The 15,784-nt window shown below is 34.0% G+C and overlaps 2 protein-coding genes across 4 annotated transcripts; one reads left to right on the top strand and one right to left on the bottom strand.

Annotated features, from left to right (window-relative positions):
- Window positions 1-410: 410 nt before the first annotated feature.
- LOC136415044 (hippocampus abundant transcript 1 protein-like) lies at window positions 411-12,156 on the top strand. 2 transcript variants are annotated; one of them, XM_066399407.1, is made up of 10 exons: window positions 411-657; window positions 4,994-5,211; window positions 5,270-5,367; window positions 6,449-6,599; window positions 6,656-6,805; window positions 6,859-7,046; window positions 7,100-7,309; window positions 7,365-7,513; window positions 7,573-7,669; window positions 10,138-12,156. In XM_066399407.1, the coding sequence occupies exons 1-10, from the start codon at window positions 577-579 to the stop codon at window positions 10,242-10,244; spliced, it is 1,449 nt and encodes a 482-aa protein (XP_066255504.1). In that variant the 5' UTR covers window positions 411-576; the 3' UTR covers window positions 10,245-12,156. The 2 variants fall into 2 exon arrangements, with proteins under 2 accessions (XP_066255504.1, XP_066255503.1); XM_066399406.1 differs by lacking the exon at window positions 411-657 and adding an exon at window positions 3,664-4,063.
- On the bottom strand, window positions 11,656-15,305 carry LOC136415045 (uncharacterized). 2 transcript variants are annotated; one of them, XM_066399408.1, is made up of 5 exons: window positions 15,098-15,305; window positions 14,851-14,985; window positions 13,632-13,689; window positions 12,577-13,577; window positions 11,656-12,524 (listed from the first exon to the last, which is right to left on the bottom strand). In XM_066399408.1, the coding sequence occupies exons 2-5, from the start codon at window positions 14,980-14,982 to the stop codon at window positions 12,273-12,275; spliced, it is 1,443 nt and encodes a 480-aa protein (XP_066255505.1). In that variant the 5' UTR covers window positions 14,983-14,985; window positions 15,098-15,305; the 3' UTR covers window positions 11,656-12,272. The 2 variants fall into 2 exon arrangements, with proteins under 2 accessions (XP_066255505.1, XP_066255506.1); XM_066399409.1 differs by lacking the exon at window positions 15,098-15,305 and having other exon boundaries at window positions 11,656-12,436; window positions 14,851-15,091.
- Window positions 15,306-15,784: the final 479 nt, after the last annotated feature.

Genomic DNA, 15,784 nt, shown 5'->3' with positions numbered 1-15,784 from the left:
ATGAATAGGCATTCACAAATTACCTGGAAAGGGCTATGAAGATCATAAAAGAGCATGAAAAACGATATAAATTATTTCAATTTGTCCTAGTAAAATATGCGGCCATAACTAGTCTATTAGTACTACCTGAATTAATCTAAATTAACATATCTACAATCTCTCATTCGATGCCATTAAGATGATGTATCATATACACATTATCGAGTCATACATCCACCAAATTCTATAATTGTTTGCCGACTATTGCAGACGTCAGCCCGTTTCACTATAACTTATTTGTCAAAAATTATCTCAGAAAAGGAGACTAAACTTAAATCTCCGCATTAGAGAAGAAAGTACGAATTTCCAGAGCGTAATACCGACCTCTGTTATCATAACTAAAACGTCAAACGTCAGTACATGTAAATGTCAACCGGTTATGGTGAAGCAGGACAAAAGTCGAAAGAGTCGAATGATGCATTTCTGTTCGTTCGTATTGGTAACCCAAACTCAAATCCAAAATACGAAAATGCTGTGTTTCTAATTAAAAATAATTTGTGTTTTCTTGCCTAAGGTGAAAAACGAACATTGGCAAGAATGAAAGCCAAACGGTCCAAGAGGGTCGTTGGGATGATAATCCGTTCCAGGAAATCCATCGTCAAAGATGGGGTCGTTACCGTAAGTTGTCATGTTCAGGCTTTCTCTACAAATAAAAAAGTGTATGTTTTATCGAAAACCTTGTACGACAATTATATTGACTGTGATATCGTTTCTCAATCAATTCGCGCACTTTTTTTAATAACGACCTTTCCCCAATTTCACTGAAGTGTTGCTTGTCCTAAGGGCGGTTTGTTGTTTGAGTAGGTATTGCCAGTAAATTGAGAAATAGTAGTGCGTCAACCCCATGTGAATAATTTTTAAGAACTAGACAGATTTAGTAATCTTGAGAGAAACAATGTTAAAGTAACCATGGCCTCAGTCAAAGCACGATGCCAGCACTTGATACATGATTCAGGAGATTGTCATATCATGCTAGTTATAATTTTAATGAGAATCATTCATACTATAATCATACTAATGTTTACATTAAAGCAAAATTTTCATCTTGGTGATAATCTGATGCCTAAGCTGATAGTACTTTATTGCTATAATTTTCAAGTTTGTTGTAAATTTATGATAGAATTCAAAATCTCAAACAAAAACAAAATGTTACCCATATGCACCCTTGCTGAAAGATTGAAGAGCATCTATTTACAGCAGGAATTTATTTACATATATGGTTTCACTACATTGTTTTATAAAACTAGAGTGGTTCCCAGAACACCTCACTTGCCTCAGTGTCCTGTTAGAGACCATACTCATAGCCATAATATAGCATTGCACTTTTCAGTACAAAGCTAATTCAATAAATTAAGTGTAGCTTCTAGTAGCATGTAAAATCTAGGAAAAATTTGTAGCTTTCTAATTTTGAACATTTTGATTATCCAAATTCACCAGTCAAGGAATCAAGCAGGTTTTATTTTTTAGGCTTCTCTTAACATAAATCAATACTGAGAAATTTTGAAATTATTGATTTTAAAAAATTGAGAATTGTGTTTTAACTCATTCCAATTGGATATTATAATATAATTTTTCATATTTGAGTTCTCTCTTTTCCTTATATTATCTCCTTCAGTAAGAACTATGTAAAAACAGGAGTAAAACTGACCCCAATACTTTTGTGTTTTGCAATAAGTTGCCATATAATGTTTTATTATCTAGTCTGACTATTTGACATTGTAAATTCATGGGCTGCAAGAAGGTCAATAAATAATGATTACATATTAATGTAAAAGAGGTGTGTTATTCGAAACAAGAAAAGGTCACTAGATAATTTACTGCAAATTTTAGTATTTTAATTATTTGTGCACCATGCCCCAGGTATGAAAATTTGATGGTTTAACATCGCGAATTAACAGAAAGCAACAAAAATCAAAGAGTTGACATTTGTATGCACTTGCTTTGTATAAAAGAAAGAAATTTCTGCACAAAATTATTATGAAAGATGAAAAGTTAATACTATACGACAATCCTAAGCGTAGAAAAGCATGGGTTGCCAAGAAAGTTTTATTATGTGTCTGGTGGGATTGGAATGGAGTCATTTACTATGAGCTTCTGGAATATGGGCAAACTGTTACGGCTGAATGTTATAAGGTCCAAATGCTCAAATTAAGTGAAGTTCTGAAGGAAAAAAGACCATTTACGGGCCACAGAAATCAGTAAATGATATTGCTGCATTACAATGTTTATCCGCATACAGAAAAACCGATCCAGGAACTCATTTCACCCTTAATCTGGCATATTCTCTAGACTTACTTCCTTCCATTCTCTACTTATCCAGATCAATATAGTGACATTTAGTTGACCAGCGGTTCTCTAATGATGAAAATGGTTCGACAACTATTTTGCTTTGCAACCTCTAAGCTTCTATTGTAAGAATATTTATTTTGTATTTGACAAATGGCAAAAGACCATAAATAATAATGGTGATTATTTTGATTATTAACATTTCAATAAATATGTTTTTAATTTTACCAAAAAATGCTCAATTTCTATTTGTACACCTATTAAAGTACGAAATGAAATAAGCAAAATATTCAAGTAAAATTTGGAGAAATAGGTTTCATAGCTTGGAAATTTCAATGGACGTCATTGGTATATCAGTGTACTACCACACTTTTGTCAAAAAAAATCTCTTTCCTGAAATTAACCAAATATAAAAAAAACATTATTTTCCAAAAAACGACTTATTTGTCGTATTGTTAAACTGAATTTAACAAAAATCAATAATTCTGCGTTTTTGGCTAAATAAACTTTGTAAAAATTACTCATTTGATCGATGATAATCTTATGTCACTTCTAAAACACCTCCGATGTATGTGATATCTCAACATCTTGAATTTTTTCCAACTCTGTTATACTGTAAAATTCAATAAACAAAAAATTGATTATAATAATTCAGCAATTGAGATTAATCATTCCAAGATAATTCGATACATTTCATAAATGCGATATCAGATGATTGGCGAACTTTGCTATATGCATTATATTTGAACAGTAATATCTCATTCTAACATATATGAGATATACATCTACTAAAACTCAGTGGTAGGTACTACTTATGAGAATTGGGTAGGTATGTTTGCCAACCTCCACTGAAAGCGAAACTCTATGTATAGACTGCAAAGTGGGAACTTCGCTTTAATTATTCAACAATTTCTCTGAATGTATCCAGAACAAATTAAGTGGCGTTCAAGTTAGTTTGCTATAACAAGTCGATAAGGCTTATTTATTGATTTGAAATGTCTTCTTTCTTTTTGCAGGCACGTTTAAATTTCCTGCTGTAGGTCTCCATAAATGAGATCGAGAATGAAATACACTACAGTGTATTTCGGTATTTTGTTTTGAAGGCGTGAATTATCCAAATTATAATACTTCAATTCAGTACAAACTATCTATGACTAATAATGCAAATTATTATCTTAGTGTTGATGTCTATAGGAGCCTATGTCTGCTTGGAGGTATTTAAATTAGCATGATATGTATAGTTTGGATATCAATATTTTATCGTGCCTTTATCACAGAACAAGATAAATGTGATTATAGGCATTTGACAAAAAAGAGCTTTATAAGAGTTATAGTTTTAGTCTCCGGTTTGATGCCAGTGTGGTGATACCATTCCGATTAGACTCCACGAGATCAAATCTTGTACTGTTAGCGATTACATTTTTCAAGTTTATACAGAGAGATGGCATTCTACACAGAGATTTTTCATGGACAAAGGATAAACAGCTTAGATGTGTGATATCACGGTTATGAAGCAGTTTTTATTAAAGTCGTGATTATTAACCCTCCTGTGACACTGATTGGACAGAAAATTGTGAGGAAAAATAAGCGTCTTTCTTATGGCGGTGGAGTAATTCTTTAGCCCTACAATACAAGCAATGATGCTGATAATATGTGTTGGTTAATCGTGTATTATTGTTTCAAGAGATATGTGCTCAATTTTAGGAGGTTCAAAAAATGCTATCTCACTTTTCCCCCCGTAAGTAAAAGTGGCCATTTTATTTATTGTTTTGCTTCTGTGACTGTATCAGAAATGCTATGGCTACATTGTTGAGATTTAACAGCTATCATGCTCATGGTGGTGGTGAGGCTACTCCTCCTTCACAAGTATTTCCTTATTTTAACACCATACGTTGAATCTTCAGAAAATATCTGTAAACTGGAACTTGAAAATTTTGAATAGAATTATAATGCAGTTACAGAAGAATCTTTCACTGCCGTTTATAGATTAGAGAGGTACCTTCCACAATTTGGAAATTGCATTTGATATGAATCATCTCAGTGTTACGTATTGTGTAGCAGAGTAACAACGTGGATTTGTTGATATTTGTCATTATTGAAGAATCTATGTTTTCAACGAATTTCTTTATCAGGATTGTAGTCTGAGATAAGATGTACTCACGATAGCTATAATGGCAAGCATACTGTGCTGATGCTATTTATTTTGGGTTTTGCCCACATATAGTGTTATCCACAGCATTAGCCTCGGCATTTGCCCGTATGTTAAGTTGCATATTTCTGTTTCTTAAGGAAAAGACTGTGTTAATTCCTCATACTTTGAATCTCCTGCTGAGTAAACCATGACTTACACCAAAGTGGCGGTTGATTCAGATGAGTGGACTTCGACTGAAGTTGACATTGATGATAACGAGTTATGCTTAATTGTAATTAATAAACGCAAAACATATGACAACTCATTTTTAAGAATTTGGGTAAGCCGTTCTCAATAATTGTTGGAAATGAAGCGTCTACGGCCTCTAATTATGAGCTATCCTATTTAAGCTTTGCTTCAACTAATGAAATGGCCACTAAAACCAGTATAGATCCAAACACATCGGACTTTTGAGCACTAGCAATTTTAGTAATAACTTTTCATTCTCTTAGCATAATGAGTTTATTTCAATTTTAGACATCAGGTATTGGGAGACCCTCACTGTACCATGCCTTAGTGGTGATTTTCCTGGAGTTCTTCGCATGGGGCCTGCTCACGATGCCCGTAATCTCCGTACTGAATTCCACGTTCCCTGATCACACGTTCCTTATGAATGGTCTTATTATGGGGATAAAGGGGATTCTCAGCTTCCTGAGTGCTCCTTTGATTGGCGCCCTCAGTGATGTTTGTGGAAGGTATATAAAATCTTTTGATTTAAAAGTGTTAATAGTAACGATGTTTTTATCGTTGCAGGAAGTTGTTTCTCTTGGTGACAGTATTTTTCACCTGTTTACCCATTCCACTGATGACCATCAACACATTCTGGTTTTTCGCAATGATTTCAATATCAGGTAAATTACCTTTTATTTCGTACCCCTCAATGTTTAGGGCCGTTGCTATCAACCTACCATTTTCAGCGATATTACTACTATTTGGCTTTACTATTTGCTCATTTGCCTGTAATTGGTATCTTATCAATGCAACCATAAAATATATTGCCCAAATAGCTAAGATTGGAATTTGCAATAAACCTGATTCTATTTTAATTGCTAAATATTCCTTAAAACTGTTTAATAAGACATGATAAAGGCCAAATAAATTAAGTTCAATATTAGCATATTTTAATGCTAAATAATCAATAATACGACATGATTACAAAAAAAATAAAAATTTGGTCAAATTTGATCTAGAAAGATCTAAAAACTTGTTCCCATTTACTGCTTATTACACAATCATATTATATGCATAATTCGATTGACATAACATGCCGCTGCGTCAACTTAACATATAGTATTAATTGCATGCATATTTACTAAGTAGTCATAATTTCCCTGAGATTAGTCATGTTGTCAGTGTGTAGATACCTTTACCAAAAACATTAGGCCCGCAGATTGTTGTGGGTAAATAGACCCGTAATATTTATTGTCAGTGAAAAAGCTTACGCTGAATTTCCCACTCTCATAGAACTGATAATAATTATTAGAGACTCTATTCTAGGAAATAAGAATTCACCATGTTGTTACACACTGCACTTCATTTGACAGTCATTTCACTGAAATTTAGTTAAGAGAGATGATGACCTGCGACGCCATGGCTCTTACCTTAATCGTATTGTTTTAACCACATCCATTAACTGAGGAGGGCTGCAGTATATTCCAATTATCATACAAGATTAAACATTTATAAACACATAATAGTCCCTTATGTAATAAGTATGTATTTGTTACACTGTAAGGCTAATAGGCTTTATCATGTGTTTACACACAGACGAAAAATTCTAATATTTTTATAGAGTCGTGGGCAAAATTTCATGTCTACCAAATGGGTCAATTTTTGATCTGCTTTCTCATCAATTAAGTGGACAATTAATAATTTTTACAGTAATTTCTTTCTCTCCGCCATACAATAAACAGTTTTTTTTTCATTTAACAGGAGTGTTTGCCGTTACGTTCAGTGTAGTGTTTGCCTATGTAGCGGACGTAACGGATGAAAAAGAGCGATCTCTGGCTTACGGATTGGTGAGCGGGACCTTTGCTGCCAGTATGGTCATCTCCCCGGCTCTAGGAGCCTATTTAATGGAAAGGTACTGATTTTAATAAATATTACTGAACATATATGGTATTCTCATGCTTGCTGTAGATGGTCGGTCTCTCTAGTGGTCGCTCTTGCCACCGCTGTAGCTATTTTAGACGTATTTTTCATCCTCGTCGCTGTTCCCGAATCTTTACCTGAAAAAGTACGAGTGTCCCCTATAAGTTGGGAACAAGCAGATCCTTTTGCAGCTTTAAGGTAAAACAATGCGCCTTTAATATTTTCTGTGGAATTAACGCGAGCATTTGTAGGAATGTTGGTCAAGATCCAACGATTCTGCTGCTCTGCATAGCTGTATTTCTTAGCTACCTGCCTGAAGCAGGGCAGTACAGTTGCATATTCGTATATCTGAAACTAGTCATGGGGTGGAGTGCCAAAATGGTGGCCGTTTTCGTAGGGTTGGTAGGGCTTTTAGCTGTAATAACTCAATTATCCTTAGGTAAGCTTGTGAGAATTTCTTTTAAGACTGGCCTTATTTGCAATTTGCAATAGGTATTTTAATAAAAAATCTGGGAGCCAAACATACGATCATGATCGGACTGTTGTTCGAAATGCTGCAGCTCTTATGGTATGGTTTCGGCACGACCACTTGGATGATGTGGGGCGCCGGAATTCTGGCCTCAATTGGGTCCATTACGTACCCGGCCATATCGGCCTTTGTTTCACTCCATAGTACCGCGGATCGCCAAGGGGTGGTTCAAGGTACCACATTAAAATTTTGAGTGTGTTAGGGTTTTTTAAAATGCTCAATTTTCAGGTATGGTAACGGGTATGCGAGGCCTGTGTAATGGCTTGGGTCCCGCGATGTTTGGGGTGATTTTCTACATGTTTCATGTTGACCTGAACGATGGAGAAAATAGCCACAATGCCACTCATTCGACTCAGGTCTTCGAGTCTTATACACAGGTAAGTAGTTTCGATCGATAGGAAATGTTATGGGTTTTAATATTTATTTTTAAATTTAGCTCGTCCCAGGGCCGCCGTTTGTTTTTGGCGCTTTTCTGGTCATCTGCGCCATCTTCGTGGCGTCCTTTATACCATCTAAGGCAGTGGTAGAAAGCAGTAAGTGTGATATTTAATAACATTTTAGCTCCTATAAAGTGCGGTGTAGATATGTGTATATTTTTGTTTTTCGTTATTAAAATGTAAGTTTATTTATTTGAATGGATTTTAAAATTTTCGTTTTCGACCTGAGAAAATTCCAATTCCTAGTTAATACCTGTGCAAACCTGAAAGGATTGGTTTATAAGGTGCAAAAAATTTATTATAGCAACATAGGAATTTTTATCTAAAATCGTTAAATCTCCACGTATATTGGCATGCCTGTCGCAAAATTGTAGACACTTACTGAAACAACTATGGAAAAAAATATAAAAATTGAGCAGATTAGGTTTTTTATGGGAATGGTGACCTTGGATTGACAGCTTTTAATTTTCTAGAGAAACAAATTCATAATTATCTTGTTCAAATTGATTTTGATAATCGACAATTGTAGCCAGGATCAAATAACGAAAGGAAAACCTTCATAGAAGCAATGTGGTTTATCACTTAGGAATTTACCCACTTATCTACAGAAGATAATAAGAGCTCATAGAAGATACAATTCTCCAAAGGAAAATCAATGGATGTTCTATTTCTTGTTTGAAGTACCGAACAGTTATATGTGAATTTATATATTTAATGACTTCCCTGATATTTTGTCGATACGATACGGGCGAGTGGATATCTGTTATTTATAGGAATCATCTTTAAGAGCTAATTGGGAAATTATAAGGTGTACAAATAAGTTTCCGCTGTTTGATAAAACATGGCCTCACCAGAAGATTATCTTGAAATGGCCAGATGTAAAAGGTACTATCGCAAGCTTGGTCATCTAGTAACAACTAACTAACCTGAACTAACCTTGAAATATTAGTGACTCCTTATTAGCATCATATAATTTGTTTCGTTCAATAATGTCAAGTTTTGCGCCGAATAAGCGTCATTTGCGGGAACTTTTAATTTACTTCTTTAATTTGAAGAAATCTGCAACTGAGGCGCATCGATTGCTTGTAGAGACATATGGTGAAGCTGCTTTAAGTGAGAGAAGTTATCGCGAGTGGTTTCACAAATTTAAAAACGGTGAATTTGACGTAGAAAACAAAGAACGCAGTAAAAGACCTAAAGTGTACGAAGATGCGGAATTGGAAGTATTATTGGAGGAAGATTCGTCCTAAACGCAAAAAGAACTTGCACTTACATTAGAAATGACTCAACAAACAATTTCGCATTGTTTAAAAGTGTTGAGAATTGGGTTCCTTATGAATTGAAGCCGACAGACGTTGAACGCCAATTTTGCATGAGTGAAGAAATGCTGCTTCTCAGGCATAAAAAAAAGGCTTTTTTGCATCGTGTAGTTACTGGTAATGAAAAATGGATCCATTACGATAACCCAAAGAGAAAATCATGGGGACCACCTGGCCATGTTTCAATATCGACAGCCAAACCAAATATTTAGGAAAAAAACTCATGTTGTTTTTGGTGGGATGAGATTAGTGTCATATGAGTCGCTCAAATCGAACACAACCACTAGTGGAAGTCTCTACCGAACACAATTAATGAGATTAAGCCGAGCACTCAAGGAAAAACGCACCTATTACTACTCCAGACATGAAAAAATTATTCTACTGATAATGCTCGTCCGCATGTTGCAGTGCCGGTCAAAACGTATTTGAAAACACTTAATTGGGAATTTTTACCCCTCTCGCCATATTCACCAGACCTTGCCCCATCCGACTATTACTTATTCCATTCGATGGCACATGCTCTGTCTGAGCAGCACATCATATGAAGATATCAAAGATTGGGTCGATTCATGGATAGTCTCAAAAGATAGAGTTTTTCCGACGTGGTATTCGAATGTTCCAGAAAGATGGGAAAAAGTAGTGGCTAGCGATGGACAATACTTTGAATAAAATATAATGCACCGTTCTTTCACAATAAATTCCTAATTTTTGATATCAAACGGCAGAAACTTATTTGTACCCCTTATACGAAAGAAATTTTTACAAGCTAATAACTTCAGGAGTGTTTATTTATTATTCAAGCAGTATTATCTCGAAATTTGGGTTAAAAATTGTGTAATTTTATACAAAATCAAAATTACAATTCCGTATTTTAACCCTAACCTATTGACTTATCGGATGATATTATTAATTTTGAGATTGTGCTGCTAGATGTCAATTCTGATTGTGTGCAGTAGATACATAAAGTGTTTCCTTTAAATTATTGCAGAAGTAGATACAATGAATATGAAGTAATAAAATTTAAAATTTAAATTATTTTTCGCAGGCAACTGAAACTGTTCAATAAATGTTTCCTTTCTATACCGGAAGATTCAAAAAGTTTGAATTAATTACTAATTATGCATTTTTAGTTGCGTATTTATATATATTTCCGGATGACCCAAAAATAAAATAGTCAACGATACAGTCGTTTTAATCTTTCGCTGCGCTCTTGTAATTAATTTTTTGCCCTTTATAACCTTCCAGGCATTCCGAAGGATACCCATTACGAAATGGAACGGGGGCAGCGTGTCCCAGGAACCCTAAGTCCTCTAATAACGGGTAGGAGCGTTAACGACGCAGCAATATTGTAAATACTAGCGAAATTATTAGGAGAGAAGTATGTGCAAATGATACAGTAGAAATTAAGTGTGATCGACAATTTGTTATGTTTAAGTTTAATGCATGTTAGAGGGGAAAATGATATTTTTTAGGAGTATGTCGATTTTGTATTTAGGTGCTATGTACGAGCAGGGGCATATCAGAGCTCAGTCAATTTTGATTTGAAATCCTCAGTATATGTATAATAGAGATTTCGGACGTGATGTGAATAGTAGAGTTAGTGAGCATTTTAGGGCAGATTTATCGAATTGTTCGGCAGTTTTTGCCTATAGAAATGCGCATACAAAATTGATTAGTAAAAAATTGGTTTCATAAAAATACATAGCACAATACAAATGTCCTCTCAGTTTTCGTAATTGTTATTAACAAAGAAAGTTAAAACGTGGCACTTTTGTAGTTAGATTGTTGTAGCTTTCAGCCACCAGCCAAAGCAAAACTAGCCCATTAACCATATTTTCGGCTCTGTCAAATAATCATTCAACGCGAAATAAAAAAGGCCATTATTAAATTGTATAATTTTTTTGTCTAGGAAGTTTTCATAGTCTGAACTAGATCCACGGAGATATGCGATTTGGACCTCTAAGTTTTTACATTAATGTGTAAAAACAACGTGTATGTGTATCTTAGTACGCTAACATTAACCGCAAAGTATTAAATATCTGAATCCCAATTCCACGCGTGCTTCACTCTTTGTTCCTGCAAAGCAAGAGTCACTGAAATCTATTTTTGTATTAAATAGTAGTTGAGCAGATTTTGCGAGACAATTTCTTCTTGGAAGTAAACAGTAATTTGTATCAACATTGACGTAAGTATACCTAGTGAAAAATCACATAAAACGTCTTATTAGGGAATGCAGCAACTTTAATGCGATTTTCTCCTACTGGTCAATGATTTATTTTGACTTGTAGTATATTCTATGTATCTTTAGAGAGAAACGTGAGAACATTATTTTAAAAGCATGTGTCACTATCTTGCCCAGAATTTCAAGCCATGAGAAATATACATTTTGAAAAAGCTTTCATGAAGCAGTACTTCACGGTGCTTTATCGCTCAAAAATCAAAAGCACAACATTTCGATTCTTAAATTTTACAAAAAACTGAGTACTCTTCTGGCTTACATTTCTGTGTTTTTATCATGTCTTGAATGATTTCTTTTATATTGCAATGGTATAATATCTCAATAATAATGTCTTATGCAAAAAACTAGCACCTTTTGACCCATTTTGTTGGTGCTGTTTTGGCAAATGCAGACCGCACTTTTATAAGGTTTTACATGTACAAAGTTAGTTTTAAGCCTTACATTGACGCTTTTATACTTTATTTCTGCCATCCTGTTGGGAGTATTTGTAAAATAGGGTGTAGTTCCTTAGAAATGAACCTATGTTTGCCTTGTTTGAATATTTGTTTTTACCACTTCAAAAATTATTTCGATGATATTTTTGTAGACTTTCAAGCTTATTTGCCTTATACATGAAGTCGTTTTGACTGTACAAGCAGTGTACCCCATGAGGCAAGTTCCAAGGCAGGTTATATTGGAGTTTGCATTAATCTTATTTTATAAAACCAGAGGATAATCTTTAGTTTGAGGTTATTCCTATTTTTCGGCTGTGCTAATTTTTAGTTGTCTTAAGTGCTTCTGCAATCAAAACGATTTGCCGAATAAGCAAGCAAATAATATTGAAATTGGCGCCTCAGTCTTGTCGGAGAATTGTTTGTTTTATTGAGAAGTATTTGATTATTGTAAGTATTTATTGTCTTTGTAAAAATATTTTTGATTATTGATATGACAAGCCGGTAGTTTAAAGATGTTGATATACTAAGAAGTATTTTAGGTATTAGAATATTACATCAATTATTGAAGAGAATAAATAACGTTTACGTATTTTTCAGAATTTTTTTTCGCCCATATTTTTAGAAATCATAAGTAATAACATAAATTAAGTCTTAACAGGAGAATAGTATCCTAATCTTACTTTCACATAACGGCTTTAAGAACTTAATCAAATTTTCACATTACTAAATTCCCCAAAATTGAACAAATTTGTTTTTTGGCTGGCAAAATCGAAAATTTTACCACTATTAAAAATATTTTGCTCTTGATCGTCTCTTTGGGGTTGACATATTTTAAAGCCACCTTCGTCTTCAATAAACGTAATATAGTTTTCTGCACCATCAGCAACATTAAGTTTCTGTTTGAATGGAGCTGAAATGTGACTTGTCATGAAATCGGGCAGTTGACTCAATTTTGAATTCTAAAAAATGAAATTTATGCTTTAATAGTTTGTAATGAATCTTAAAAATTACCTTTCTGAATTTAAAATCATCACACAACTTTTGCCTTTCATAATGTTCAGTAGTGGAACTATCAGATCGAGGGATTTTCCTTACGGCAACCACCTTTCTGAAGTAAGTGCTAGTCTCTTCAGGGACATCTTGGGTATTTTCATCTAAAAAATCTACACTCTTTCGTTTATTTACTTCATATAAGTTGCGAGAGTTGTCGGTTTCGCATATAACAGCGGGTTCCAATGGGCAGTGCTCTCTTTTTTGCGCTTGTTCAACGACCATTCTTCTGTTGGTCGGTGTAGCATACACCCAATTTCCTCTAGGTATTGGAAGTACGTTTTCTGCCAGATTTTCGTAGTCTTCTACATCTCTATTCCCTATGTATTTCTTCATATTCGAGACTTTTCCTGCCATGATCAGGTTGGTGCTCTTAATTTGCTCAATGATTTGTTTTCGGCACGCTTCCACGGCATCTTTTTTTAAGATCACACGGATTTTGTTGGAAAAATCTGAGCAAAAAAATCGGTTACACTTTTCGTTGGTTCTGGGCTTGTCTTTGTTTGGAGGGTTGTGTTTAAGAAGGTTAAGAAAATCTAAAAGTTTGTTATTTTTGTTTGGTTCAGAGGGATCTAGAGCTACGTTCAAGCGAATAGACTCAGGTGAAGATGTCCTAGATTGTGAGGGTTGTTTGAAATTGCAGCTTTTCTCTACGTTTCGTCCTTGTGTAAGTTCCAAATTTACGTTGTGATTGTTACCGATAGTCGGTGTAATTTTTGATTGTGACTCAAGTTTAGCAAACGCGGCATTAATGCCCATAAAAATGCTTTTAGACTTATTTTCCTGTTGAAAACGTTTAAAGTTTGTTTTATTTTTATTATGAAACGTGTTTGTGGCATCTCTTAATCTACAGCTCCGTTTATTTTGTAAGCGTTGGGACCGTCTTACTCTCTTCGTTTCCAAAAATTCTTGGATGTTCTCATTAATTGAACTGTCAGATGATGTTACAATTTTTTTTGGACCTAAATATAATTTATTTTTCTCATTTCTCGAATCGAAAATATTCTGGTACTTACTTTCTTCTTTAACTAGAGTATCGGAAGCGAATCCTTTTGATACAAATCCAGGTAATAGCTGTAAGAAATAGCGAAATAATATTAAAAATTTTAGATGTAACCTTAGGCATCTTACATACACTACCAAAAAGAAATTCACCATTTTCAAAATTTTGCAGCCTAATACTCATTATTTTTTTAATATTCGAAATTTTCGCAATATAGGGCATTGGATACAAGGTGTTCTAATCAGGACCAAACAAGACCATATTTTACACTTTTTCAACATTACTTGAACTGGTGATTTTACAGAAACTTAATGATGTGCTCATTTGCACAAAACAAAAGCTGTGCACGTGAACTCGCATTTCGAGCTTGAAATTTTTTTACTTGTCTTCTTATATCTTCATTCTTGATACCACTTGACTTGTTAGAAAATCACAAGGAGTAGGTCATCACAGATGAAATATCACAAGTATTTGACAAGCAAATGTTGAGCTTTGGTGGTTTTGCTTCCAATAATTATTAGAAAAGTGCATTTGTTGCATAATTTGCAGCTCAAATAAATCTATGATGTTGACAAATTTGCACACATTCAACAAATGAAAAGGGCGCTCATTCTTGTACAGCTTACTCAATTTTAATTATATGTGCTTAGTACTTTATTTCCCCTGAGAATTTCTGACTCACCAATCAGAGGTGAAAAGTTAAGCAAGCATTTAATCTAGAGACAAATAAGGTCAGCCTGCCCTGTATATGGAATGGGCAGCACATAAGTATATTTTTTATACATACTTAATGTGATAGCTAAGTAGTAAAACTTGATTTATAGGTTTATATGACACATTGTTAAGAAGTTAAAATTCTGTTAATTTTTTCAGCCCACTTTATAGAATTATGCAATTCCTATCGTTAGTCTCAGAAAGAAATTGGAAGTATCTATTTAATCCTCATCCTTTTCTTCATAATCCTTTTATGTATTCATTGCTTTGCAGAATTTCTAGTGAGTATATAGAGCTTTGTTGTAAGAACCTGCTTTCTCAATAGTTGATTTTTATAGGCTGTAGATAAGAAGCTTATCTACATCTGCTTGCAAATGTTACGTAACTTAATGATACATGTTTTATGAACTGTACAATACATTTGAACATATTTGACTTCTTAAGTTGACAATATGTTACATGAATCTATAAACCCAGTTTAAGTTTCCAAATAGGCTGGAGAAAAGTTTAAAACTCACAGTGAATTTTGTCGATATGACATTAGATTTTAGTTGTGAACTAGACCTGGGAAACCTAAGATGTTTTTCGCATTTATTACTGCTGGTTTTAAGGTGAAGACGTTTTGGTTTTGCTTGCTTCCTCGAGTTCATTTTCTAAAATAAATCAAATTTCCATGGTAAAACTTCATGCAAGTTTGTAAGTTCCAATGAAAATTGTAGCATCCGTCTACCAACTTGATTTTATCAAAGGGGTAAGCACACTTACGTTCTCCAATGTGAAAAATAATAACAAATTGTAAAATTTGCAAAACAGCGATTAATATTTGGACATATTTAAACTTGGTTTCAGTTCCAAAAATCGAAGTGAAGTCAACAATTGGTTGCAGGAGCGTAGAATTAAATTTAAATGTAAAATTCGCACTAGTTTTATGTAGTTAACAATTTATGTATTTATTTAGAAGATTTTGTAACTTAGTTTAAATAACATAAAGTTTAATTTGAAATTCGTTCTGAATTGTCAGTCAAAAATCAAAACAAGAAAAAAAAGCGAATCAAAGCATCAATCGATTTGATAGAGCATCGGAACCGCACAATTTTGCGGTTATGTTTTTGTCACTTTTTATACGAATTAACGTCATTAGTTGAGGAGAGATAGCAACTGCACCCATCTAGATTAATTTGTTTTAATTATTGCCGCACCGTTGCCTGATTGCTCTTTACAAGCGGATGAAGGAAAAAATACAAAACGTGACTTGAAACGATTCCCAAGCTATACAGGGTCAGCTGGTGATATCTTTTTGAAACGCGACTTTTCGATTTGGAAATGCTATCCGCAGCCTCAAAATTTTAAATTCGCTTCAGTTTGATTAGTATTTCTTTCTTTTTGTATCTTTAAAAACGGAGTTGTAAAATAGTTATTTACTTAACGAGTGTGAAAAGCGATGCTTTAACG

The sequence above is a fragment of the Euwallacea similis genome, chromosome 19 (assembly GCF_039881205.1).
Source record: "Euwallacea similis isolate ESF13 chromosome 19, ESF131.1, whole genome shotgun sequence".
NCBI classification, from domain to species: Eukaryota; Metazoa; Arthropoda; class Insecta; order Coleoptera; family Curculionidae; genus Euwallacea; species Euwallacea similis.
The sequence above is the reverse complement of the archived record's forward strand: the minus strand, read 5'-3'. Positions and strand labels throughout refer to the sequence as shown.